Below are 26,338 nucleotides of genomic sequence, written 5' to 3' on the forward strand. Positions count from 1 at the left end.
AAAAGGTCTGGAAAAGGGCCATGTTCCAAGCGTTTACATTTTTTTTTTCACTCACTGTTAAAATTCTAGGTAAAGTTTAAAAAATGAAGACACAGGAACAGAAAGCAATAAAAAACCTTTTAGTGTTTGGGCTTTTTGTTCAACAAGGGGAGCAATGCTTGCTTAAACACATTTCCTATTCTTCTCATTTAAGAGAAAATATATAAATAATAGAAATATGTTGTATCACAGTGATTCATCCCACCCTAAGGGGACATGGAGTTCTCAGTAATCACATAAGACACAATAGCTGGACTATAATCCCCCTTTATTTTTATTTTCATGATGTCACTCTTGCTTTATGAGTCGGAGTGGAGACAGGAGAAGGGAGGAGTGAAGGGGGAGAGGAAAAAGCAAGGGAGGGGTGAAAACAAATGATGTGGATCCCTCATTGTTCTTTCTCTATGCCCTCATTCCAGTCAGGGTAATAAGAGAACATTGTGATTTACTGTCAGTGAAGCGCAAGAGTGCATCAGAGAGAATCCACTGCGGCAGGGGCCATTAAAATAGATTTAACTTCCCACAGTATTAGGCCAGATGTCTACACTTCTATTATATTTCAATCAGCCATGACCTTGGTCTCCATGTGATGAGAAAGATCACTCGGAGAGTGAGGGCAAATACACACAGAAAACCGATAGATATCAAACTACTTAGTCCTGCTAAATCCCTGTGCTCCGTCGTGCTGCATTTACAGCGAGATGCAGGGACCAAAATAGAGCCAAGGATTCAAGTTCTCTTAAAAGAGTGTATGAATCATTGAGTGCTCTCTTGGTACTGATAAGTTGCTGCTTTTTGGAGGAACTGCTATTCTGCAGAAGTAGCATTTTAAGGAGGATGCTGAAAAGAACGGAACACTGGGGTCCGTTTTGATGTTCTTCAGTGCCCCGAATACCATGGAATGTGCTTATATCTTCTATCTGCCATTCACACTCAACAAACTCATAGGACTTTTTTTTAAATGTTGTGATTTTCATAATGTGCCATCTCTATATCAATTCCTGCATACATTTCATGCTCATGAACGCAGAGTAGAGGTCGCTTGTTCTATTTCTGAGGCTGACAGTAATTGGACTTATTGGCTGGCATGGCCTGACCTACATAAGATCGCTAGTTACAACTCTACAATCCCTACCAAGGGCGTGTATCTATGATGCTCCTCCAGCCCCCTTTTTCAGTAATGATTCCTAAAAACAGCCTGAATTGACAACACTTGAGTCTTAAAATCTGAATACACTGTGTGACTCTATCCTCCCGACCTTGCCAACAGCTCCATATGACCTTAAAGAGGAATAAAAATGCGCGTTGGCGTTTCTCATCCATTGTCTTAAATGTCCCTCTAACTCTTCTTGCAGGGAAGCAACCATGGCGAGAGGATAAAAAGACGAGCACATTCACTGATAAGGGGAGAGGTGAGAAGAGTGGCAGCGGGGCTAGAATGGTGCATTGTGACTCACTATTAAGTAACCATGCCTTTGCCTACATCAGGTGTGTGGTTCCAGGGTGTACTAAGGTGACTCAGAGAGTGAAGGAGTTGAGGAAGGGGTGGTGATGGTGGGGGTTTAATGGGAGTTTTAGCAACAGTTGTTTACATAGGCCAAACAATATCTTGACTTCAATTAATGGTTGGTTCATGGTTCTTGCCAATCTTGCTTTTGTGTATGATTGAAAATGTTGGCCTTTTTCTAGTATGTATCTGGTGGTTTTTTTCTGGTGGATAGCTCTGACAAGTTAGCCAATGTGGAGCTACAAACAAGAACTTGTCTCTTCAGTAGCAATGATGTGACATCTGACTTTCCATCTCCCTCTCACTACAGCTTGCAAATAATATGGAAAGCATCTAAAAGGCTTTCCCTATGGACAAACTCGTCTGCCATATCAGAGAATAAAAGGGAAAATAAAAGCAGCATGTCAGAATAAAAGTAGAACATACTGAGTAAAGCAACTTTCTCATGTCTCATGTCGCCTTATGGTGTTGATCGACCAGTACTCAAGAAGTGGACCCTTTAAAACATGCCCTCTATTTGCATAATGGGCAGATTTGCATGAATCATGAATATGCATGCTCACGATACATGTGCATACTGACAGTATATAAAGGTGTGATGATATTTCAAAATTGTCCACAGAACTTAAGTGCTTTGAACTTACAATGGAAGTAGTACAAAGTACGCTGCAAGTGAGTATTTACATGTGATAACTTCCATCCATCCATCCATCCATCCATGTATTTTCTATGTCGCTTATCCTCACTAGGGTCTCAGCTGCGAGGCGGGGTACACCCTGGACTGGTCGCCAGCCAATCGCAGGGCACATATAAACAAACAACCATTCACACTCACATTCATACCTATGGACAATTTAGAGTCGCCAATTAACCTAACATGCCATGTTTTTGGATGTGGGAGGAAACCAGAGTACCCGGAGAACACGGGAAGAACATGCAAACTTCACACAGAGATGCCCAATGGAGATTCAAATCCAGGTCTTCCAGATCTCCTGACTGTGTGGCCAACATGCTAACCACTCGGCCACCATGTGGCCACGTGTGATAACTTCATAAGTTTAAATGTGACAAGTTGACAATTACAAACGGACAGCACAGTTAGAATATCAGTATGGAAGTGTGATGAGGCAACAATATGGTGAGTACTTAAAGGTGCTGTCTGCCATGATCAGGGCGATAACTTTCAGATGTGTATATTCTATTCTATTCTATTCTATTCTATTCTATTCTATATTCTTGGAGCACGAAGAGAGCGCCCTTCCTGCTCCAACGTTGCATGCATACACGAGACAGCGTTGAGTGACAGCCATGAGCGCCAATAATTTTATAAGGGCTAAACCAATTTTAAGTTTAAGTTTGAATTGTGACAAATATACTGTAGACATTTATTTGTTTAGTACGTTCTTTTAAACCACTTTTAGTAACATCTGCTGGCTAGCTAATACAAGAACTAACTAAGTGTGTAAATCAGCAAAAATGACACAGCAGCAAGTATTTAAGTACAACAAAAGTCCAAACTGACAATACAAGATGCACAATGAACACTGGAAATGAAAGAAAATTAAATGATGATGACATACATGGGAAGTACAAGAAAACATATTTTGTCTTGCTGAAATCCAAAAAAGACGTTTTTGCACCCTCGAGGTTGGCCAGGTTGACACACTGAATGTCTCACAGTGGGGCTGCAAAGGGATCACGCCTGACATTTGTCTGCAAGAGTGAAACTAAACATAGCTGGGAATAAATCCCACATAAGCACAACAGACTACATTGTTAGCCGAGCATTTATTGGGTTGATTTACGATGATGCAGTTTACTGAGTTTTTTTTTAAATTATTAGAACAACTAAAGAAATGAAGTGACTTACAGTATATTTATTTTCAGAGAGAGCCAAAGCAGAGCAAAGGAGGCAGTTTGGATCTTTGCTTAAAAACTGACTATAATAATAATAGTGACCATCAGCCATTGTTCTTTTGCAGCCGGCCAATTCAATAGACACATGGTACAGCAAGACACCTGTCAGCAGAATAGTTCGAAAATTACTGCTTCACTAACAACCAGTGGCCCCTTGCTCTGCTGCAAAAGAACACGATATAAGATTGAGGGAGACGCAATAATTCCTTTTAACTTACAATAAACTTCTGTACACAGCATCTCTATATCCTCCTTTTATTGCCTCTCATTTCCCCTAAACTATCACGTATATGAACATCCATGCAGGCTAATTACAGGGTGAGCAGAAGCCAGCCAAAAACCCTTCCAAAATATCCATGGAGGACATGTCTGCACAAATGCTCAAACAGATCAGACCAGATATGCATCCAATTATTGTCCATTGTACCAAATTAGAAAATGTGTGGTCGTGATTGAAGGTAGCCATTTTGGTTTAGCTACAAAAATATACACTGCAAATATACACTGCAATCAGTATTATTTGACGCACATGATAATCAGACAGAAGTGAGATACAGTCATGGAACCACCCTTGTTTCTTCAGTTTCTTGGTCATTTTAAGGCCTGACACAACTAAAGGTACTTTCCTTTGGACAAATATAACAATGACAACAAAAATAGCTCACAAAAGTTACATTTTTTGGCAGTACAATTGTATAGCTATTCATTTAACAACTTAAGTGATTTTGGTTATTATCAAGACAACCATGGACGTTGCTAGATATCAGCTTTTAAATTAAACTCTTATCAGCTATATTTGTTAGCATCATTATATGTGTCCAAACAAATGTATCTTTATTTGTACCAGGCATTAAAATGTCTCAATAAACTGAAGAATTAATAATTTTTTTCCATGACTGTACTTTTGAGTGAGACACAAAAGGGGAAAGGGATGTTATTTTATGTTCAGAAATGACAGACGTGACTGCCCAATTTTCAGTTGCCACAAAAGTAGCACTTAACATTATTCTGGCAGCTCAGAGAGTTTTAAATCATTATTTCTGTGCACTGTTCCACAACAAAAAAGCAACACAATGTTCCTGTTCTTAATATCCTGCAGAAATTACAATTGCCTGGTTTCACCAAGCAATCCATGAGAATATCTGACCAAGTATAAATTTTAATAAAAGTCAGAACTTTGGACAACAAATCTAGATAACAGAAAATAATGATTCATTCAACAATTTTATTACTCTAATGGTTTTGAGGAGATACAAACACAAACAAAATAAACTGTCCACACGTCCACACTATTACAACACACTATGGAAACAATCAATATCATGTAGAAACCGTAATATGGTCAGAGCCTTGAAAACATCTTGTTTGAATGAAGTGATTGTGTCCAAGCAGACAGTAAACGGCTGCTTTAAAGCTGTTTCTGATTAGCGGTTTTCTCCTTTTGAGAGTGCAGAGATGTTATGTGTAATGCAATCTCCTGGCTGTGTCAAACTGCTACCTCAATGTGTGTGCCGTGGAAGACCTCAGACATGCAAACAAAGGAGGCTCTGTTCTGGCTTCATGCACCTTTTTCACAGACATGCATCAGGGTATGGTTCCTATATGGGCATGAATCCAGAATTTGAAGTTGTATTAAAGGCTACTTCTTTCAAATATATTTGACTACAATTCTTCTGAAGGTTGGTTGCATCTGTGGAAAAAACAGTAAAAAAACACATAAAAACTTCCAAAGGAAAAATACATACACATGCTTGTGTGTAAAATAATTTCATTCATATTCCTTTAATCTCCATTTCAAATTCATGCAGAAAATTATTCCATATTTCAGACACTGATTTGTCTGATTTAACTTCAAAAGCTAGACATATTAAACACAGCAAATGCATGAAATTAAGCATCCATTAACAAATGACTTACATGCACAGCCAACAGATAATTCCTTTTGCATGACATTCATTAAATGTAGATGCTTTAAAGATTCACACCTTTAACTTTGTAGACATTACAATTGCGCTGTACTGTGTTTAGGCTTTAGCAGATGTAGTTACTTAAAACCCTTGGATTTAATTTGTTAATTTGCAAAGAAGCATATGGAGGAACACAAAGCTCAGCTCTTATAGAAACAATATCTTACCACCAAAAAAAAAATCATTTATAACATTTTGTTGATACACTAATAAGCACAATAGCGCTTCTGTCATTGTCATTGCGACCACGGAACCCCTACTTCAGCGGTCCTGACCAGCCAGGACATTTCTGATGTGATGTGTGGCTTTAGGTTACTAAGTTTACTGCTAATTTCCTGACTTATGCAGTGTCTGTAAAACCTTGGCATACATAAGCTTTGTTAGTATTGAGTTTATATTGCCTTATTTATTGCCTTGATTTCTTTAAAATAAATTGTAACTGTAACTTAGATGGTTATTAACTACTGTTACGACAACTCACAATTATGTCATAAGGAACAATGGTAGGGGACTGACAGGTGGCCTAATAATTGTCCTTTAATATGCAAGTTAAGCCCATAAGTAATTAATCATGTTATAACCTCAATGTTACTGTTTAGTATTTGTCTTAAGAAACCATCAACACCAAAGGAAAGGCCATGCACACTTCATCCCACTTTCAAATTTCAAATTATTGTGGGGCATTAAAGGATTTTTGGGAATTAAAGCCAGAGTGAACTCTTATGTTTGTGGTGGCGAGTTTCAGGAATGGTGAGTAAGCTTCTCTTTGACATCACTGACAGAGCATCAACTGCAGCTGAGATGTTTTGAAAAGCCCAAATTGCCTGATCCACTAAGAAGGTATTTGTTGACACAACAGTGCAGACCTGCAGAAGCAGTCGTGACTGACACATGGCTGCTGCAGTGGAGCAAGTACAAAGCCGGACATTTATCCCAATTAGCGCCTAACACATGTATGCATGCAAAGTGACACAATTAGGGCAGGCCAGGAAATGTGGCTAACAATAATGGACCCCAGCCTGTGACGTGAGCTATAAGTAGACAATAAGCTGTTAAACCTCCAACTCCACCTCACATTACAGTCACTCAATCCCAACATCAAAGGTTAAGACAACCTTATGGTTATAGATTCACTGTGTGTGTGTGTGTGTGTGTGTGTGTGTGTGGGTGTGTGTGTGGGTATGGTTTTATGAGCATATATACCCAGTGTTCTTTTCTGTCCATCTTTGCAAGAACCAATTTTGCTTTAATACCAAGACCATATACTGTAGGCACATTTTGGGGAAAGGTCTTGGGCAGGTCTTGGCTTCTTCAGATGGCTGTCTGGGGTTAAGACTTAGGGTTTATGTTACAGTTGGGATCATGTTAAAAGGTCAGTTCACTCAAAAAAAAAACTTTTTTGTTAAAGGTAGTGAGCGAGGCCTGGGAAAATATTTCTGCAGTGAAACACTTCTTTCTTACTGTTCGAGCATACATTTTCGATTACTTGCTATTTAATGGGATTGGGCAATCTACCTAAATCTATGTGTACATTTCCTGAACTCCTGCTTCAACTTCAACTCCTAAACTTCCCACAACTGTCATGTTGTTCTTGAGTTAAGACTGAATCAACAGCGCCTCTGCAGGCTGTAGCAACGTAACACACTCAATTTTGCCTTTGAAGCAATTTTGAAAATTGAAAAACCTATAGCCCAAACTAGCAATAGGTACTCGTAATGCATGTAATGCATATATATATATATATATATATATATATATATATATATATATATATACACACACAGTATACTACTCGTAATGCATATATATATACACTCCAATCTTAAGACCAGTTGAAAAATTGCTAGAATTTGCATTTTGCACACTTGGATTTTAATGAGGTTTTAAGTAGAGCTACAATATGCAAAAACAAGAAGGGGGAGTGAGACAAAAAAAACAATTGGAGCTGGTAATAAAAAAAAAAAAAAATGAAATAGGTTGTTTATCTGAAATACTGAAATAGTTGTTGATCAAACGTTTAGGACCATCGCTCAAAAAAAATAACAAAAAAACTCTCCAAACCAGAAGTAAAAATGTTCTCAGTAGGACTCAGTAATGAGTAGCTCCACCGTTCTTGTTAATCACTTCAAAAATTGGTTTGGACATGCTTGATGCGAGTGTTTCCAGGAGGCTAGTGGGAACATTGCTCCAAGTGGTGAAGATGGCTTCATGAAGGGCATCCACTGTCTGGAACTGATGGCCATTTTTATAAACTTCCCTTGCCATCCATCCCCAAATGTTCTCTATGGGATTTAAATGAGGGGAACATGCAGGATGGTCCAAAAGAGTGATGTTTTTCTCCCTGAAGAAGTCCTTGGTCAAGCGAGCATTGTGAACTGCAGCATTGTCCTGTTGAAAAACCCAGCTGTTACCACACAGACGAGGGCCCTCAGTCATGAGGGATGCCCGCTGGAACATCTGCATCTGTTTGACGACCCTGCACTACCTGAAGCTCCAGTGTTTCACTGAATGAAAAAGCACCCTAGACCATGATGGACGCCCTCCACTGTGCCGGGTAGAAAACATCTCAGGTGTGATCTCCTTGTCATGCCAGTAACGTTGGAAGCCATCTGGACCGTCAAGGTTACATTTTTTGTCATCAGAGAATAAAACTTTTTTCCACCTTTCAATGTACCATGTTTGATGCTCCCTGGCAAAGTCTAAATGGGCAGTTTTGTGGCGTTGAAGGAGACGAGGTCTTTGAATTTGTTTTTTGTTTTTTAAACCCTTTTCCCGCAGATGATGGTTATTGCGCTTCAGTCAGCACCAGTAAGGGCCTTAGTTTGGGTCGAAGACTGCGCTGTGACAGCCAATTGGATCCTCCGGCTCAGCGTAGGTGTGATTATTTTGGATCTACCACTTAACTTTTTTGTACCATAATGCTCAGGATCTTTCAAAAAATGTAGAATGACTGTCTTACCTCACCCAACCTCAGCAGCAATGGCATGCTGTGAGAGGCCTTGCTTATGCAGCTCGACAATCCGACCACGTTCAAAAAGAGAAAGCTTCTTAGCTTTAGCCATCAGGAGGGCATGACAGTGTGAATGCCTGACAGAAAATGAACATTTTGAGCAGATTTAGCTTTTATAGCCTGTGGTCCTAAACCTTTGATCAGGTGATTTCATTTTCTTTTTTTTTTTAAATTACAAGCTCCAAATGCTTTTTGTCTCACTCCCCCTTCTTGCTTTTGCATATTGTAGCTCTACTTAAAAACTCATTAAGATACAAATGTGCAAAGTGCAAATTTTTCAACTGGTCCTAAGATTTCCATCAGGAGTGTATATATACTGTATATATTTAGAGAGAGAGAGAGAGAGAGAGAGAGAGAGAAAGAGAGAAACATCTTGCCAATATTCGCATGAATTAAGACCAGAGAGCACATTACTTTTCTCTTTCAGTATAGAATGTGACAAGTGTATGTGTGTTTCCGTGCCATTGGTCTGCTGGTCCTGACCCATCACTGACAGTTTTTAACAAATCTATTCACTAATTGATCAGGAGGGTTCACCCCTCATGTTTTCACTTACTGATTTTGACTGCTGGATCAACAAATCATGGCCTTCCAAAATTAAGCCATGTGTCCAGCCGTGTGTTCCCACCGATAGCAGCTGGGAACACTCAACGTCGTGCACATACACATGAGCACATACATCACTATCTATATCTGTATCTGTATCTGTTCATCCATCTAAATGATCTGCATCAGTATCTGTACTCTGAATGGGTGGGGCATAAACTAAACGTGGGCGTGGTTAAACTGGAAATGGGTTGGGCTTAAATCAGTACATCAGTACAAGTCTGAAATTGACATGGATTGATCAAAAGTTGTTATATTTATTGTTTATTATTCAGCTATATGTGTACTGTGTATTTGTGTAAGTGATCTGTAAGACTTTATTATTTTTTAAAAATAGCCGGTAAGTAATTAGTTTAATTAATTATAATACACTTTTTAGCGTATTTAACACATACGCAATTTTTTTTTGTTTTACGCATACGCATCATGGCAAGCCACTGCTCTCTGTTATGATGACAGACAGCAGTACAGTGTAGCTCCCTACAGAGCTCCTTTATAACTTTATTCTGACCTGAACACATGCAGTGCACTGCAGTGCAATCCAAACACCATATATGTATTTCCAACTCTAAATAAACATCACATCAATGTCTTTATTATGTGTGTATGTGTGGTCTAATTTGGGTCACCAAAACGGTAGCCTGCAAGCACCAGGTGGCCCCTAAGGACCACATGAGTCTCCCGCCAGCCTGCTCTCAAGATAGCTCAAATAGTACCACTTACCTGCGAGCTGCATCTAATTTTTTTGGTTGCTCTTCTTGTTTAAATCACACTTACATATGAACTGGAATATATATATATATATATATATATATATAGTGCCCATTCTCTTTTGTTCCTTTGAGTTAAAATGTGATTAAACATGTTAACTACGACGCGAGATGGGCACATGAATGCGCCAGGGCAGCCGCAGAGCTTTGGGAGTTGTTGTCATAGCACCAACCTTGTTAAACTAACAGTGTGCATCTATAAACGTGAGTAACCTGGTCATTTCTCATTCATTCAATGCTAGATGCTGTTTGCACCGTGATATTGTGTGATATTGTATGCCTTAAGCATCCAGCTGCCGAGCTGGTCACTAACTGCCGAGCTAAGTTAGCCTCGTCAGCATAGCCACCAATTCACCAAAGACGCTACAGGAGTTTGAAGTCCAGGACCACAAGGCTGGCAAACAGCTTTTACCCACAGGCCATCAGGCTTCTCAATGAAGCACTCACACACACGCCGCACGCAACACACGCACACACTCATAGCACTTTTATTTATTTACGTATTTATTTATTCATTTATTTGTATTATTTATCTGTATTAATGTTTCTTCTGTTGTTGTTGCTTAATTTATTGGTATTTATGTTTCTTATGATGGTATTTATGTTTCTTATGTTCTTATTCTTTTTCTTGTGTTTTCTTTCTTTTCTTGGAAGAATGAACAGAATAAGAATTTCATTGCATAGTATAACTACCTGTTTTACTATGCATATGACAATAAAACGCTTGAATTTTGAATCTTGAAATTCATTACATTGTTAGTATGCTGTTTCAGTGTGTTAAGTGTACTACTGATAGCTGAGATGTTATGTTGCTGTGCATTTGTGTATATGTCTAGGGAGGGGCGGTCGCTTTGTGTGACTGGCAAATCGTTAAAAGTGAATACATAATGAGGATTTTCCGTCATCATGATTACGGGTAATGACGAACTGTACTCATTTCATGCTCGCACTCGGCAAAAATGCATTACCCGGTACGGATACTCGTCTACAATGAGTATCCGGCTCATCCCTAAAAAACAGGACAAACTCAAAGATCCCTTTGAGTGAGTTACAGGACAACATGTCCTGACCAAGATCTCAAGGCAGCCAATGATTAGCACAATTCACAGGTATGAATCTGGACTGCTGTAATAGATGTACCGCAAGAGGAAACTCAACATGACTAAATTTAATAGTTCACTTTGAATATTTATAAAAACGAAGCCTTGACATTATTATTATATGTTTGTCTATATTGTTTGACTTGAGAAAAGGATCAGCTGTTATGTTCGCTCTTTGCACGCCTGGTGTCCCTATTACTTTTTCACTGTCACCTGTTTTTTTTTGTCCACAGAACTCCCTTCTCTGGCAGAATGCAGCTCCACTGGGCACACCTGTAGCTGATTACTGCTATGCTACATAGGCTCACCGCTTACAGCTGAGCAATACTGGATTATTACTTTGTGTCTCCCATGACACCAGCTTTGTGAGTCTTTTTCTTGTAGTTGTGAACTACTTTTAGACTGTGAAAACTACTGCCTAGTGAACCGCGGCTTCCTGCTGCACTTCGGGAGTTCCTATTGTTTTGGAGTGCTCAATGGTGTGCTCTTTTGCCCCATCGCTTTGTGTTTCACCTTATTTAGACTACATTAAAGAATATATTTTTGTTGCAACTCTCTACATGTCATCTCTGCATGTGGGGTCCACCAAAGAACAGAACATTGTTGTTGTTTTGGTCCTGAAGGAGTGGCGGCACTGGCTGGTGGGGTCGGAGGTGCCTTTCGTTGTTTACACCGACCACAAAAAGTTTTTCTCCCCGCTCAGAGAATGTTCAGAAAGAGACCATTATCCCCCATTCCCAGGTGCTGGGGCACTGCATTTGGACATTTAGAAAAGTCAGGTGGTGCAGGCCCTTCAGCACATCTCTGAGCATCTGTTTGTCATTGCGGATCTTTGTCCTGGGGTCCTGTGCTGGGCCCACAGTTCCGAACGCGCCTGCCACCCTGGAGTCACTCGCACGACCTTCCTCCTTTCCCAACGCTTCTGGTGGCTCACCCAAAGAGGATGCCTGTGGCTACATTCACCGTTTGTGCTCGGAATAGGGCCTCCCTCTGGATAGGCAGAGGGTTTTCTACAGCCACTTCCCCTCCCCTTCCGCCCGTGGTCCCATGTGGCGTCACGGGACTCCCATCGTCCAATGGCTAGACAGTCATGTTGACACTAATCGATTGCTTCCCTAAGGTGGCCGATCTCATCACTCTGTCCAAATTGCCCTTGGTGCTTGAGACAGCTGAACTTCTGGTGCGTCATGTATTCCGACTGCATAGCATCCCCTTGGATGTTGTCTCGGATAGGGGCCCACAATGTCGAAGGCCTTTTGAAGGTCCTTCGGGGTGTTGTCCAGCCTGTCATTGGGCTACCATTTGCAGACGAATGGTCAGATTGAACGAGCCAACCATGCCATTCGCTGCATCTGCCACCAGCAACCCGCTCTGTGGGCTATTAACTTACCAGAGATGGAATATCCTCATAATATCCTGGTCAGCTCTGCCACAGACCTACCCCTTTTCATTCTGCCTACGGGTACCAACCGTCAGGCTTTCCCTGGCAAGAGTCCGGAGCTGCCGTCCCGTCTGTGGCCATCCACCTGCTTTGTGCGCACTTGGCTTGGTGCAATACCTGGGCTGCACTGTCATGCACCTCGGACCGCAATCAGCGCCTTTCTCGCTCACTCATTCTCGACTGTACTCTCTTATCTGACTTTTACAGACGTTTTCCAGAAAAGCCATAAAAGCCACTCGGTGGCGTCCGTTAAGAGGTTGGTACTGTCACGTTCACTCTTTGCACGCCTGCTGTCATTATTTTGTCTCTGCCTTTTCCTTCTGTTTTCTTTTTGTTCACAGACCTCCCTTCTCTGGCGGGATGCAGTTCCTCTGGGCACACTTGTAGATGATTACTGTAATGCTACTTAGGTTCACTGCTTACAGCTGAGTAACGCTGGATTATTCCTTTTCTCCCATGACACCAGCTTTGTGACTATACCTCTTTGTGATAAGTTCTACTTCTCATCCACCGTCTCAGTCAACTGTTTTTTTCCCTTGTAGTTGTGAACTCCTCTTTTAGACTGTGAAAACTATTGCCCAGTGGACCGCGGCCTCCTCCTGCTGTGCTTTGGGAGTTCCTATTATTTTGGACTGCTTGCTTCATGGTTTGCTCTTTTGCCGAGGTAGGAGGAAAAGAGATATCCACACAGATATGTGTTTTGCTACGAGTTGCATGTACTTCTTGAATTCAATTGTGTTTCTTACCTTTTTCATTAAAATGCTTGCACATTCAACTTTCTTTGGCTCCATTGTGGGGTATTTTGCAGTCGCGATCAATAACAAAAGCAGACTTGTGGCGTAATTGTGTTACGTAGCCAAGAACTACAGAGTCAACCACTGATGACGTTAAACGTTGGGAGACAATGATTTACAGGTTCCAGTTTCTAAGCTAACACGCCAGTGACATTTTGTGATAAAAATATGTTACGAACACAGTTGGGCTTACGCAGTGTATAAATAAATAAAACGACAAGTAGCACACCATATTGTACGCCCTTGGTTCCCAAAGTGGGGTACGCGCATCCCCAGGGGTATGCCAATTGTCATGGGGGTACATGAATAAAAATGAAAAACAATTAGCGCCTAACAATCACATTTATGACTGTGCCTGAATGCCTCACAGTGCAGAGCACACAGTCAGAGCAGAAAGAAGGAAGGAGACAGAGCATAGTGTTCTTCATTGCTCTGTGTGAGTTATATGAACAAGTAAGTTTGATGATTATATTGTGCATTAAAAGTGTTTAATGTTGAAGATTTAATGAGGGATGTCCAATAATATCGTCCCACTGATATTATCGGCATAATAAGTGGCATAAAAATATAATATCGGTTGATATCGACATCTCATTTTTCCCTATAATGAAAACCGATAATAAAAAACTGCTGTATATATAGGCCTATGGACTCCCCTACTTGCTGTCATTGAGGCATCCAGCGACAAGCGGTAATACGTGGAAATACTTTGTCACTGTGGAAACCTGTCAATGTACTTACTGTATGTGCGTGTCAGGATGAGAGTGAGGGTACGGCCTTTTGAAAGTGCATAGTGACATCAAAATTAAGTGGATCATTATTTTGGCTACATTCACTTAACCATAATGTATTTTCTAAAAGCTATTTTTACAGCAGTTCTACACGACTCTTTGTGAAATTTCCAACTTTTCCTTATCCTTTTACCAGCATCTAATGCTACCTAAGAGAACCTTCAAAACAAAATTCTGCATCTTTATAGCCAGAACTCCTTATGATGATCCTTGTGATCACGTAAATATAGCCACTATGTGTTTGAATGCATAATCAGTGACGTGTGATGCACTTACCTGGTTTGGTGACCGAAAGTCTTGGTTATTGTCATTCATGTACATGTTGTCACCATCAAACTGTGGGAAGAAACACAGACGAGACATAAATATGGCATACAAACGGTGGTTGGGAAAATAGATAAATAAATGAATCAAAGGTTTAGGGTCCATGCATTGCTGAATCTTTTGTGGGTGGCCTGAAGTGCGAGACTAATGACTTTGTCACTTTGGTTAAAGCTTGTGGTGGCATGGCAGCATCGGTAATTACTGTTCGTCAGTGGGGCCAGTAATTAGACTACACAAGCTCAGTGGCAAGAGATAGGCTGTTCCCCGTGGGCTCTGCGGTGTGTGAGAAGACGTGTGAATGAATCAGCGCACAGCGGCGACACACTGTATCATCAGGAGTGTAGCTAACAAGGCACCGAAGGATCGCTTGCTGCAGGTGCCAAAACACTGTCTGACTGGGGGGAAGGAGGGGTGGGGTTAGAGTTCAAACAGTGACCTCTGACCCCTCCCCTGCAAGAGTGTGCGGAAACAATCCTGGGCCACCACTTGAGCGCTATATGCAACACGCAAGCTCTCATGTCAAGTATGTTGGAAGGATTAATCCCAGAGGAATTTCCTACAAAGATCAGCTGTGACAAAGAAGGAAAAAAAGCAACTCACACTCTGTTTTTAGCTCAAGAGAATATGAGATTCCTCCCCACAAACAGCTCAGTAAGTGAACAGGTGCAGTGTCAAGGTGACGGAGAAACTGCTACCCTGTTAAGAGGAGATGTATTGTGAAACGCCCTTGGCTTCCAAAGGCATCACACTTTTTCATAGCATGCTCGCGGCAAATGGAACAAACCTTGACTGGGCTGGATAATAAAACTCGTGCACACACGCGCACACAAAGGCACAAAGAAACTCAACGTGTCAAATGAAGCCCTCCGTTTTGTTTGTCGACTGAGGTCACTCTTTGTAATATCACTGCACAGAAGCCAGACAGCAGAGACAACATGATCAAACTTGACAGTGTTCCACGCCAGACTCCTCAGATGTGAAGCTACTGGGAGCCCTTTTTTCAATGTTCGGGGTAGTCGTCTTTGTGCGGGGGAAAAAGAAGCCTTGAACACAGCATCAACAGAAGCTTGATATGAGAGGACAAGAAATATGACATGCATACGTACATAAAACAGATACAGATCTCCATCAAGACATATTTGTCACTAGATCCAAATGTACAGAACGTAGTAAGATCCCGCATATAAACAACAATTTACACCCAGTCTGATGATTTGACTGAGCATCGGCATGCTGCATATGATTTTCCCTGTTAAATTTATATTGCAGCCAAATGTGCAATCCGAATCAGATCCCTATTAGACTGAATTGACATTACTGTACTTGGGATTTATACATAGCACATTGGTTTGATTTCTTATGAATTTCACCACATTTTTAAAGAGAACAACCTTATAAAACTAGGTATCCCCCATCTACGTTGATGATACTGCATAGTAAAAACTGCAGACAAAGTTAACCTCAGATAACTTCAATGATGTTAGCTAGTCAGATTAACAAACATGGTAAAAGTTGCTATATGAGCATGTGAGTGTTGTATGTAATGTTACGTTCTGGTAGTGGCCTGAGCACTGTGAGCAAAGCACTGACACGCTGCGGGCGAATCTATGGTGAAGCTAGTCGCTAGCCGACTAGTAGCTAGCCGGTGTGGTGTGGCAAGGTGTCAATACGCCAGTAACATAGTTCAATCGGCGTAAGTGATTGTGTTGTTGTGATAATAATAATAACAATGTTGCTGTAGCTTAGTTAATATGCATGTCACATGATATGTAAATGGAATGAAATGCAATGAGGAATAATAGCGCTAAGGATTCCTATTCCTATTCCTATTAACTAGCATCAGGAAAAAAGTTGCTTTAATTCACAACAAATTTAAGATTAAACTCCAAAAAAATATTTGTCAAAAACCAACATAGTCATCAGTTACTGTCAAGCTAATCATAATTATTTAACAACTCAATGCCATAAAAAGAAATGTACCTTAGCAATATTACCTGTTATATTATATTATATGTATTATATGTATTATATGTTATGTAGTAACATAACATACGTATAACATGTTAGGTTAATTGGCGACTCTAAATTGTCCATAGGTATGAATGTGAGTGTAAACAGTTGTTTGTCTTTATGTGCCCAGCGATTGGCTGGTGACCAGCCGGGGTGTGCCCCGAAGTCGGTTGGGATGGGCTCCAGCATCCCCCCGCGAACCTAGTGAGGACAAGAGGCATAGAAAATGGATGGATGGATGTTATTTACTAATATATATGACTACATACTACATTACTACACTATTCCGTCAAATAACAGGGATGAGACCTAGTAAGTTATAATAAAACCCTGAACAATGAAAGTTGCATTCACTTCAAATTAGATGCTGACTAATTTACTGGATGCTGGGAGAAAGAGGCTAATTTGCTTAATGAAGCATTGGGGGGTGCTTGTGGTGGTGAACTGCACAATTTCATCCCACTTCCATATTAACCTTGTAAGGCAGACAGACTCAGGAGAAGAATACAGGTTTGTAATCTAACAAGTTCACCTTGAGGCAAGCTTCAACCCAAGCTTACAAAAAATATATGTATTGCAGTAATATTGCCATATACAATATAGGTCATGTACAGGTCAAAGGTCAATCAATCAATCAATGAAAAATAACACGGCAGACATTAATTTATACCAACAAACAATATTCAAAAAGCCCATTTGCCAAAAATATGTGCCTACTTGACATTCAATAAAAAGCAATCTGACAACTGCACCCCTCCATCCATCCATTTCCTATGCTGCTTGTCCTCACACGGTTGGGGGGGTATGCTGGAGCCTATCCCAGCTGACGCAGGGTACACACTGGACTGGTCGACAACTACAACCCAATTTTTTTTTTTTTTTTTTTTTTTAAAAGGCTGGTTTAGAAAAACATAAAACAAAACTGCAAGTTTGCAAATAATGGCAAACAAAGAATAGTGTGGGTAACATGTCTTCTAGGGCTAAGGTACTCGCATTGGACGAGTATCCGTTACAAATAATGCATTTTTGCCGAGTACGAGCATGAAACGAGTACAGCTCATCATTATCCATACTCGTGCCGATCCCCATTGGGTAACTACTTATATATTCACTCTTCATGCTCTGTGATTGGCCAGTCACACACAGCGATCTCTCCTCCCAGACAGACTTGCTGCAGGCTGCAGTCAGAGAGGAGCCATGCTTCACTCCTTCACACACAGACAGTGACTGATGATCTATCTGTGCTTGCTTGGCTTTACTCAGTACTCAGTTTTTCTCAGCTCGCCTCTATTTCGGTTGATGTGATATTTAAAGTTCATTGGTAAACTTGTTTCGTAACGTGCGCAGCACAATTGGCAAGACAGAGTTGAAAACGGCTTGTGTCGCGTTGGTCACTGCCTGCACTCCTGACGGGTTTTTTAAAGTTTTTTTCCTCAACTCGCCTCTATTTTGGTTTGTATCTAAATTTACTTGGTAAACTTGTTTGTAACGTACGCGGTGCATTTGACAAGACAGAGCTGTAAAAGGCTCGTGTTGCGTCGGTCACTGCCTGTGGTTTGTTTTTTTCCCGTCTGCTTGCTTCTAATTTGGCTGGTGATATAAAGTCAGTTGGAAAACTTTGCTCAAAGCACTGAACACGGTGCTTTTGAGAAAACTACAGTGAACAAGGCTGACAGATTATTTCCCTGTTTGCCACCACTGGATGTTTGCATGAATCATCAATTTCACACAGGTCATTACAGATGACAGATGACTTACAGATGACTTACACACATACACAGTACACATATAGCTGAATAATAAACAATAAATATAACAACTTCTGATCAATTCACATCAATTTCAGACTTAAAATAATTTACTGATTTAAGCCCCACCCATTTTTGGTTACACCACACCCACTTCATGTTTATGCCCCACCCACTCAGAGTACAAATACATATACAGATAATTTAGATGGTGAACAGATACAGATATAGTAGTACAGTATCGTATGGTGTACTTGCTCATCCCTAATGTCTTCACTAAAGAACAGCAAAGGACATCACAGAGGGTTTATCTTGATGGAAGGGGTGCTTTTACTCTTCAGCAAAAGACACTGGATGCTTGTCAAGCTGGCACTATGTAGTTTTACTTGTTGAGCTAATTGCTGCCTAGTGGAAATGACAAAGGATCCATTCACCAGTTTCTTCTGCCTTTTCCCAGTGATAATTTGTTTCTTTTGCAGAAACAGTCCATCTGGCTTCTCAAGGGATGTTTATATCTTTGTTGATTGTCTTGAATTTTCATAGAAAATTGTGCAAGCTCCTCAACAAAACAGAAGCATTTCAGTCATGCTGTGAAATTTCAAATTCCAAAGAGAAAATGTAGACAACTGCACACGAGAAATGCCCATCAAAAAGGCCAAAGACAACCTAGAAAGGTCAGCCATTTTGTGCTTCAACATGGCTGCCCTTATATTGCAATGTAAAGCTGTTTTCCCTCCCTCTCTCCCCTATATAGCTCTCCTTTGCTCTGCTCCTCTCTCTCCCACTTAAAATGCCAATTTATCCTAGACTCAATGCTATCAGCTCTGCCATTACTCCACATTTACAGCAGAAATCATCTTCTCATTCACCGCTCTACCATGTCTCTCCATTCTCACTTCTTTCCCTCTTTTCTCTCTCTCTCACATTCTCATCGTTTGCACCTCTTGTTGCAGTTACAGCCTCCCTCTACATCTCTCCCCTCTCTTTTTTCAGAGGGCCTTGGCATCGCTCCCTCCCCGACAGTCTAATTGGGCATTCTGCCTGAGACAAGGGCCTCATTAAGCAGTAATTACACACATGTTGTTTTCGGCAAACATCTCTATTTGGATTGCTTTGCATGATAATTGTTCAGCGGGGACCACTGCTTGCGATGTTTCCCTCAGTGACACACGTGGTGCTGGGAGGATGCGAGAGAGAGAGAGAGAGACAGAGAGAGTGTTATAATAATAGGTTATGGAAGAGCGATGAATTAAGAACTAAAGAATGAATACATGAAAGACTAACAGGGAAGAGCAAAGTAGGCGGCCTTAAAGGATGATGGTAAAATCAATGAATATAGGGATTCTGTGTGAGAAGAAAACGAGGAGTAGAGCAAGTTAGTAAATAGAAAAGAAAGTAGCACAGAATCACAACTAGGTCATGGCTGGCAATCATCGACAAAGCTGAGTGTTTCAACGCTAATGAAGCCACAAGGTGGAAGTAATGCTAACTAGCATATCCAGGGAAAACATGTAATATTTACACTGTGCTAATAGTGCCTCACAATGCTGGGAGCCTTTCATCTCACACAGGTCAGACACGGGGCGTCCATATGACAGCATCCTTGCAAGGCTGTGTGTGATTGATGGACAATTCATAAGCTCCCCATAAAACCTTGTAGGCAACATCTGTTTGGCAAGGGGGTTGGGCACACATACACAGAGAAATGCATCTCTTTTCATTTTTCCATTTATTTTGCTAGTTAATTTCCACTGACATCTCTGAAGTCCACTGTCATGTTACTATTATTATTTTGCAAGCTCATTAAACTTTAAACAAAATGTGCACAGTACAAAAAATGTGAAGTATGCAGGGGATTATTAAATTATTCAACAAAGTAGTTTAAAATGCACTCACCAGCTGCCACATTAAAGTCCTGCCTCTAGGTAAATAAAACACTTTTTATCATATAACATTAACCCTGTAATATAGCGTGATAGATAGCATTGAACTTACTATGCACAAAAATAATGGCTGCAAAGGTGCTTTCATGGGAATGTATTACAATATTATATGTATGGTGGAGCAAAAAAAAAACGTTTTTAGGAAATCTTTAGCCAAGCCCAAGATGATTCATACACTGGACACATTACAAATTTTAGTGAAGTTAATTTTTATTTGTTGATTTATTTTTTTTTTTAAGCGTGACATGACGAATCGAAAGTCGAAAGTTGCAAAAGACTGTAAGAAGTTGTGTGTGTGTATAACCTATCCCAGCTGTCTACGGGCTATCTTCAGGGTACAACCTGAACTGGTTGCCAGCCAATCGCAGGGCACGTGTATATAAATATACATACGTATAAATAAATAAATAAATAAATAAATAAATAAATAAATAAATACAGACAGAAACAAATACACTCCTGATCAAAATCAAAATTTTTATAAACTTCCCTTCCCATCCATCCCCAAATGTTCTCTATAGGATTTAAACGAGGGGAACATGCAGGATGGTCCAAAAGAGTGATGTTATTCTCCCTGAAGAAGTCCTTGGTCAAGCGAGCATTGTGAACTGCAGCGTTGTCCTGTTGAAAAACCCTGCTGTTACCACACAGACGAGGACCCTCAGTCATGAGGGATGCCCGCTGCAACATCTGCACGTCAACAATGTTTGACGACCCTGCACAACTTGAACCTCCAGTGTTCCACTGAATGAAAAAGCACCCCAGATCATGATGGACCCCCTCCACTGTGCCGGGTAGAAAACATCTCAGGTGGGATCTCCTTGTCATGCCAGTAACGTTGGAAGCCATCTGGACCGTCAAGGTTACATTTTTTGTCATCAGAGAATAAAACTTTTTTCCACCTTTCAATGTCCCATGTTTGATGCTCCCTGGCAAAGTCTAAACGGGCAGTTTTGTGGCATTGAAGGAGATGAGGTCTTTGAATTCGTTTTTTGTTTTTTAAACTCTTTTCCCGCAGATGCCGTCTGATGGTTATTGCGCTGCAGTCGGCACCAGTAAGGGCCTTAATATGGGTGGAAGACCGCCCTGTGTCTTGATGGACAGCCAATCGGATCCTCTGGCTCCGCCTTGCTTATGCAGCTCGACAATCCGACCACGTTCAAAAAGAGAAAGCTTCTTAGCTTTAGCCATCAGGAGGGCATGACAGTGTGAATGCCTGACAGAAAATGAAAATTTTCAGCAGATTTTGGCTTTTATAGCCTGTGGCCCTAAACTTTTGATCAAGTGATGAACAAGCTATTTCATTAAAAAAAAAAATGTAATTACAAGTTCCAAATGTTTTTTGTCTTACTCCCCCTTCTTGTTTTTGCATATTGTAGCTCTACTTAAAACCTCATTAAGATCCAAATTTGCAAAATGAAAATTCTAGCAGTTTTTCAACTGGTCTTAAGATTTTGATCAGGAGTGTATATATACACACTTTGTGTGTGTATATATACACACACATGTATATAATATATTTATATATGTGTTTGTATATACACACGCACACAGTCGTCCTTCGTTCGTTAATTTGTTCCTCGAAGTAGGATTCAATATTAATAAATGGAATATTTTCATACATAGACCATAGAAAACCTGTTTATGACCTTATTTGTGACATTATTGGAGCCCTGTAGAAATTAAGTAGTATTGCAAAGGTTATGTGGGTTGATCGCATGGCATTAAAAAACATCAGCCTATCTTCCGTCCTCATGATGTACCTGTATGTCACTTGATTTATCCACAGGACAGCCAGTCTATTAATCTGCCATACGTAGACGTACACTCCGACAATACTGCTAGCTTTGTTTACACCACTTTGCGCACCGCTTACAGTATGCGCAGACTACGGGATCTTTGAAGTGACACAAGAGACCGACACCGCTTTAATTATAGCAATCTACGGAGCTAACTAGTTAGCCTCCAGTTTATTTATTCTAAACTTAAGAATAGGTTTGAAACTGAATGGGGAAGAAGGACAAAGTAAGAAGCCAAAACCATACCACTTCCACACAAAATGGGAGGAGGACTTTTTTTTTAATATCATGTAAAGAAATGTCTCATCAATGTTATATTACTTACGTCTAGTAAACAGAATACTTTTGTCAAGAAAGCTAGGCTATATATACAAACACACTCATGATAAAAATGGTAAAAGTTGGAAGAATGCAAGAATTGCACTATTGGATCTTAAAGGAAATCTGCACATTTTTTGGAATTTTGCCCATCATCCACATTCCTTATGTGAGACATGAACACATCTGTTTTTCTCTTTTCTGTGCGTTCTAAAGTTATAAAAACAGTTAAAAATAGACAACAACAAGGCACCATTTTCATATAATGTGACTTGTATATTAACCAAGAAACAGCGACATTGTTATTATTATTATTAACATTGTTACACCGATTGAACTACGTTACTAGCGCATTGGCACTTCAATGACACACCGGCTGTCTACTATTACAAATTAAAATATTTTTCAATGACAACAGAACTGAACACAAAATGCAGTTTTAAATTAAACGTTTTATTATTAATGGAGAAAAAAATGCAAACCTTCATAACCGTTTGTGAAAAAGTGATTGCCCCCTAAACCTAATACAGTATATACTTATATACACACACACGCACACACACACATGCTTATATACAGTGGAACCTTGGTTTCCCCCAATTTTTGTCTGATTCTGTTTTCGACCAAAAATGTACCTAGGTTCTCATACACTCTTTGGGCTTTGTATTGCATGTAACAAACTAGTATTGTACCCCTTGGCACGCTGAATCTTGTGGTTTGTATCAATAGGATCACACACCCAACACCAAATCTTGCGATACTTACACAATACTATGGTATCTTGTAAGGTTCAAGGCTCATTAATCTGGCAAATTCAAACGAGAATGTTACACAAGATTACTAAAGCAACAACACATCATCAGCATGGTAAAACTAACCTGTGTCACAATGGTCTAATCTCAGCTCAAGGTCTTTTTGCCACCGCATCTTTCCGTGGACTCGGGTGCCCAAACAAAAAAATCACATGCGTTGGTGACTCAGGCTTGTCATATTATTAATACAATGCGTAACCTGGCTTTACTACAAAACATGCCTGTTAACATGCTATCAACTAGAAACCAGAAGTCATTGTCCCCCAGCTCTGTCACCCATCTGTGACATCATCAGCGATTGACTGTAGTTTTTTGCAAACTAACACAGTTACAGCACAAGTCTTTTTTTTATTGACCCCATCTGCAAACAGTGATGTGGTCAGGGGAGGCAGGTGAGGCAAAGCCACGGTAAAAAAAAAAAAACGGATTAATGAATTAATGATAACAAAAATAAATATTAATATTTGTCCAATGAACTGTATTATATATGTATTTTCTGTATGATTGCAATTGTTTAATATTTTATGAGTAGAAATTGCTGAATTTGCACATCTGCTGATCAAATACAGGGCAGAAACCTAAGATGAGGCTGCTGCAAGCGTCTCTTCTCAGCTTAGTGTGTAAGCCCTGCCTCGCCCTGCCCTGCCTCTGAGAGCAAACATTGAGCGCACTGAGTTCGCTCATGACACTTGCCAGTTTCTGTTTGTCAGCATGTCGACAATAATATAATGTTGCAGAAACATTCACTGTTAACTAGATCATGCAGGCCTCATTTGGAGTCTTATTTTATTAACTGCAGACCTTTTTATTCTCTGCGGGAGTTCTCCTCGTTTATGCTCGTAAGTGTCTACATTCCACCTCAAGCCTGCGCATCGGAGGCACTGCAACACCTGGCTGATCAGATAACAGACATGGAGGAAAAATATCCAGGCTCCCTGCTCATCATACTTGGGGATTTTAACAGAACAAATCTCACCCACGAACTACCAAAATACAGACAGCACATAAAGTCTCCCACCAGAAGGACAATAATACATTGGACCACTGTAACACAGTTTTAAAAGATGCTTATCACTCTGTACCCCGTGCAGCTTTAGGACTCTCTGCTCCATCTCATCCTGACCTACAAGCAGAAATTAAAAACGTCTCAGCCTGTGGTGAGGACAGTGAAGAAATGGACAGATGAGTCACAGCTGGAGTTACATGCCTGCTTTGACTGCACTGATTGGAGTGTTTTTGGAGCTGCAGCCTCAGACCTAGGAGAGCTCTGTGACACTGTGACGTCCTACATTAGGTTTGCGAGGACATGTGTGCACACACCAAGACCTTCCACACACATAACAACAAGCCCTGGTTCACGCCCAAACTCAGGCGGCTGTGTCAGGCCAAGGAGGAGGCCTACAGAAGTTGGGATTGGATCCCTTTACAGAGGAGCTACACTCAGAAGCTAAGAAACAGCTTCGCTGCCAACAATCCTTCGTCAGTTTGGAGAGGCCTCCAGGACATCACCAACGATAGGAGACCATCCCCGCACCCTGTGGACAGCCCCCAACTTGCAGACGATCTTAAAACCTTTTACACCAGGTTTGAAAAGAACTCATTCACACCCCTCACCCAGTTACCTGGACCCCTGGCCTCCTCCTACCTCCCCCTCTCCATTTCTTCTGACCCCCTGTCTGCACTGAAGATCTTTGAAGGGGATGAGCATCAGATGTTTCAGAGACAAAAGATCAGAAAGGCTCCAGGACCAGATGGTGTGTCCTCCTACTGTCTGAGAGTCTGCGCTGACCAACTGACTCCTATCTTCACCAGGATCTTCACTGGAGCTGTGCGAAGTCCCCTCTTGCTCCCAGTCCCCAAGAAAGCCTCCATCTCAGGATTAAATGACTACAGACCTGTGGCCCTGACATCTGTGGTCATGAAATCCTTTGAGCGATTAGTGTTGAGCCACCTGAAGGACATCACAGGTCCCCTGCTGGACCCACTGCAGTTTACCAACAGGGCAAATAGGTCGGTGGATGATGCAGTCAGCATGGGACTGCACTACATCCAGCAACACCTCGACTCCCCAGGGACATATGCAAGGATCCTGTTTGTGGACTTCAGCTCGGCTTCACTATCATACCTGAGATCCTCCACCAGAAGTTCTCCCAGCTCACTGTGCCAGCCTCCTCCAGTAAGTGGATCACCAGCTTTGTGACTGACAGGCTGGGGAGCATCCCATCCAGCATCCGGACCACAGGCACCCCCCAAGGGTGTGTTCTCCCTCTACTGCTCTTCGCCCTCTACACTAATGACTGCCACTCAAGGGACCCTTCTGTGAAACTCCTGAAATTTTTAGATGACACGACAGTCATCAGTCTCATCCAGGACGGGGAGGAGTCTGCATACAGACGGGAGGTGGACCAATTGGTCCTCTGGTGTGGTCAGAACCATCTGGAGCTGAACCCGCGCAAGGCTGTGGAGATGACAGTGGACTGTGTCTATGTGTACAGTATGTACAGTGAGAGCTAATTTAACCAAAGTCAAATTCCTTGTTTGTGTAAGCATACTTGGCCAATAAAACTGATTCTGATTCTGATTTGCACCATGACTTTCTACAGCCTGCATAATGTCTTGTAAGAAGCACATAATCATTCTTGCCAATCGAACAATAAAATACACAGAAATGTCATACGGAAAGCGTTTGCAGTGCTGGCTTCATCCTGAAGGGGTGGGAGCTGCGTGAGCTGGAAGGTGCTTGTCATTGATGCCCTTCAATAGAGAGGAAAAGTCAGCGGCTTTTTTGTTTTTGGACAGCAGCTGGAGAGCAGCAAGTCAAATACAAGATATTTTTTTAAGTAAACAATTACAAGTAAACAATTACAGTTTACAGTTGACAACTGCACTAGACTAGATTGTCATACACTACAGTACTACAGTGATACTATTCATTTGTACAAATGCTTGGACTATTGCTGGTACAGTTGTACTGCAATCATTCTCCATCAAAGTATTATTGCGGTGTCTATAAAAAAGTATTGTGTCTCTCTCACAAATACACACAAATGTACACCCACACACACACACAACTAACTTTTAGAACTTTCCAATGTATATAAGAGAATCTCAAGCAGAAAGTGTAATACTTGTGACTTTAAAAGCCTTTTCCAGCACACCAAATCTCTAAAAATAATTCTCTCACCGAGCGGAATTAATAAGCCCAGAACAGTACACAGCCATTCTGTGAAAAAAGGGGTGTGGTGGTGCTGGTGTGTAGAGGGGTGGGTGGGGGTCCTCATGCAATATGCATGCTTGTTTGAGAACCCTCCTTCCTCATCTTTACCCTCTTCTCTTGATTTCTCTTTCTACATCTTTCACTCGCTCCCTCCTTCTGTGTTCAATTAAGCTGCAGGAGAGACCGAACAAACCTCTATCTGAGACAATGTGCCCCTGAATTTTG

General features: G+C 40.9%; 1 protein-coding gene across 3 annotated transcripts in view; it reads right to left on the bottom strand.

Moving 5' to 3' along the window:
• LOC129180210 (TOX high mobility group box family member 2-like) overlaps positions 1 to 26,338 on the bottom strand; it is a 130,719-nt gene that overhangs the window by 49,124 nt on the left and 55,257 nt on the right. For all 3 annotated transcript variants that reach the window (XM_054774447.1, XM_054774457.1, XM_054774436.1), the window contains one exon: positions 14,219 to 14,278. In XM_054774447.1, the coding sequence (XP_054630422.1) occupies positions 14,219 to 14,278 (60 nt within the window). The remainder of the gene's footprint in view (positions 1 to 14,218; positions 14,279 to 26,338) is intronic.

The sequence above is a fragment of the Dunckerocampus dactyliophorus genome, chromosome 1 (assembly GCF_027744805.1).
Source record: "Dunckerocampus dactyliophorus isolate RoL2022-P2 chromosome 1, RoL_Ddac_1.1, whole genome shotgun sequence".
NCBI classification, from domain to species: Eukaryota; Metazoa; Chordata; class Actinopteri; order Syngnathiformes; family Syngnathidae; genus Dunckerocampus; species Dunckerocampus dactyliophorus.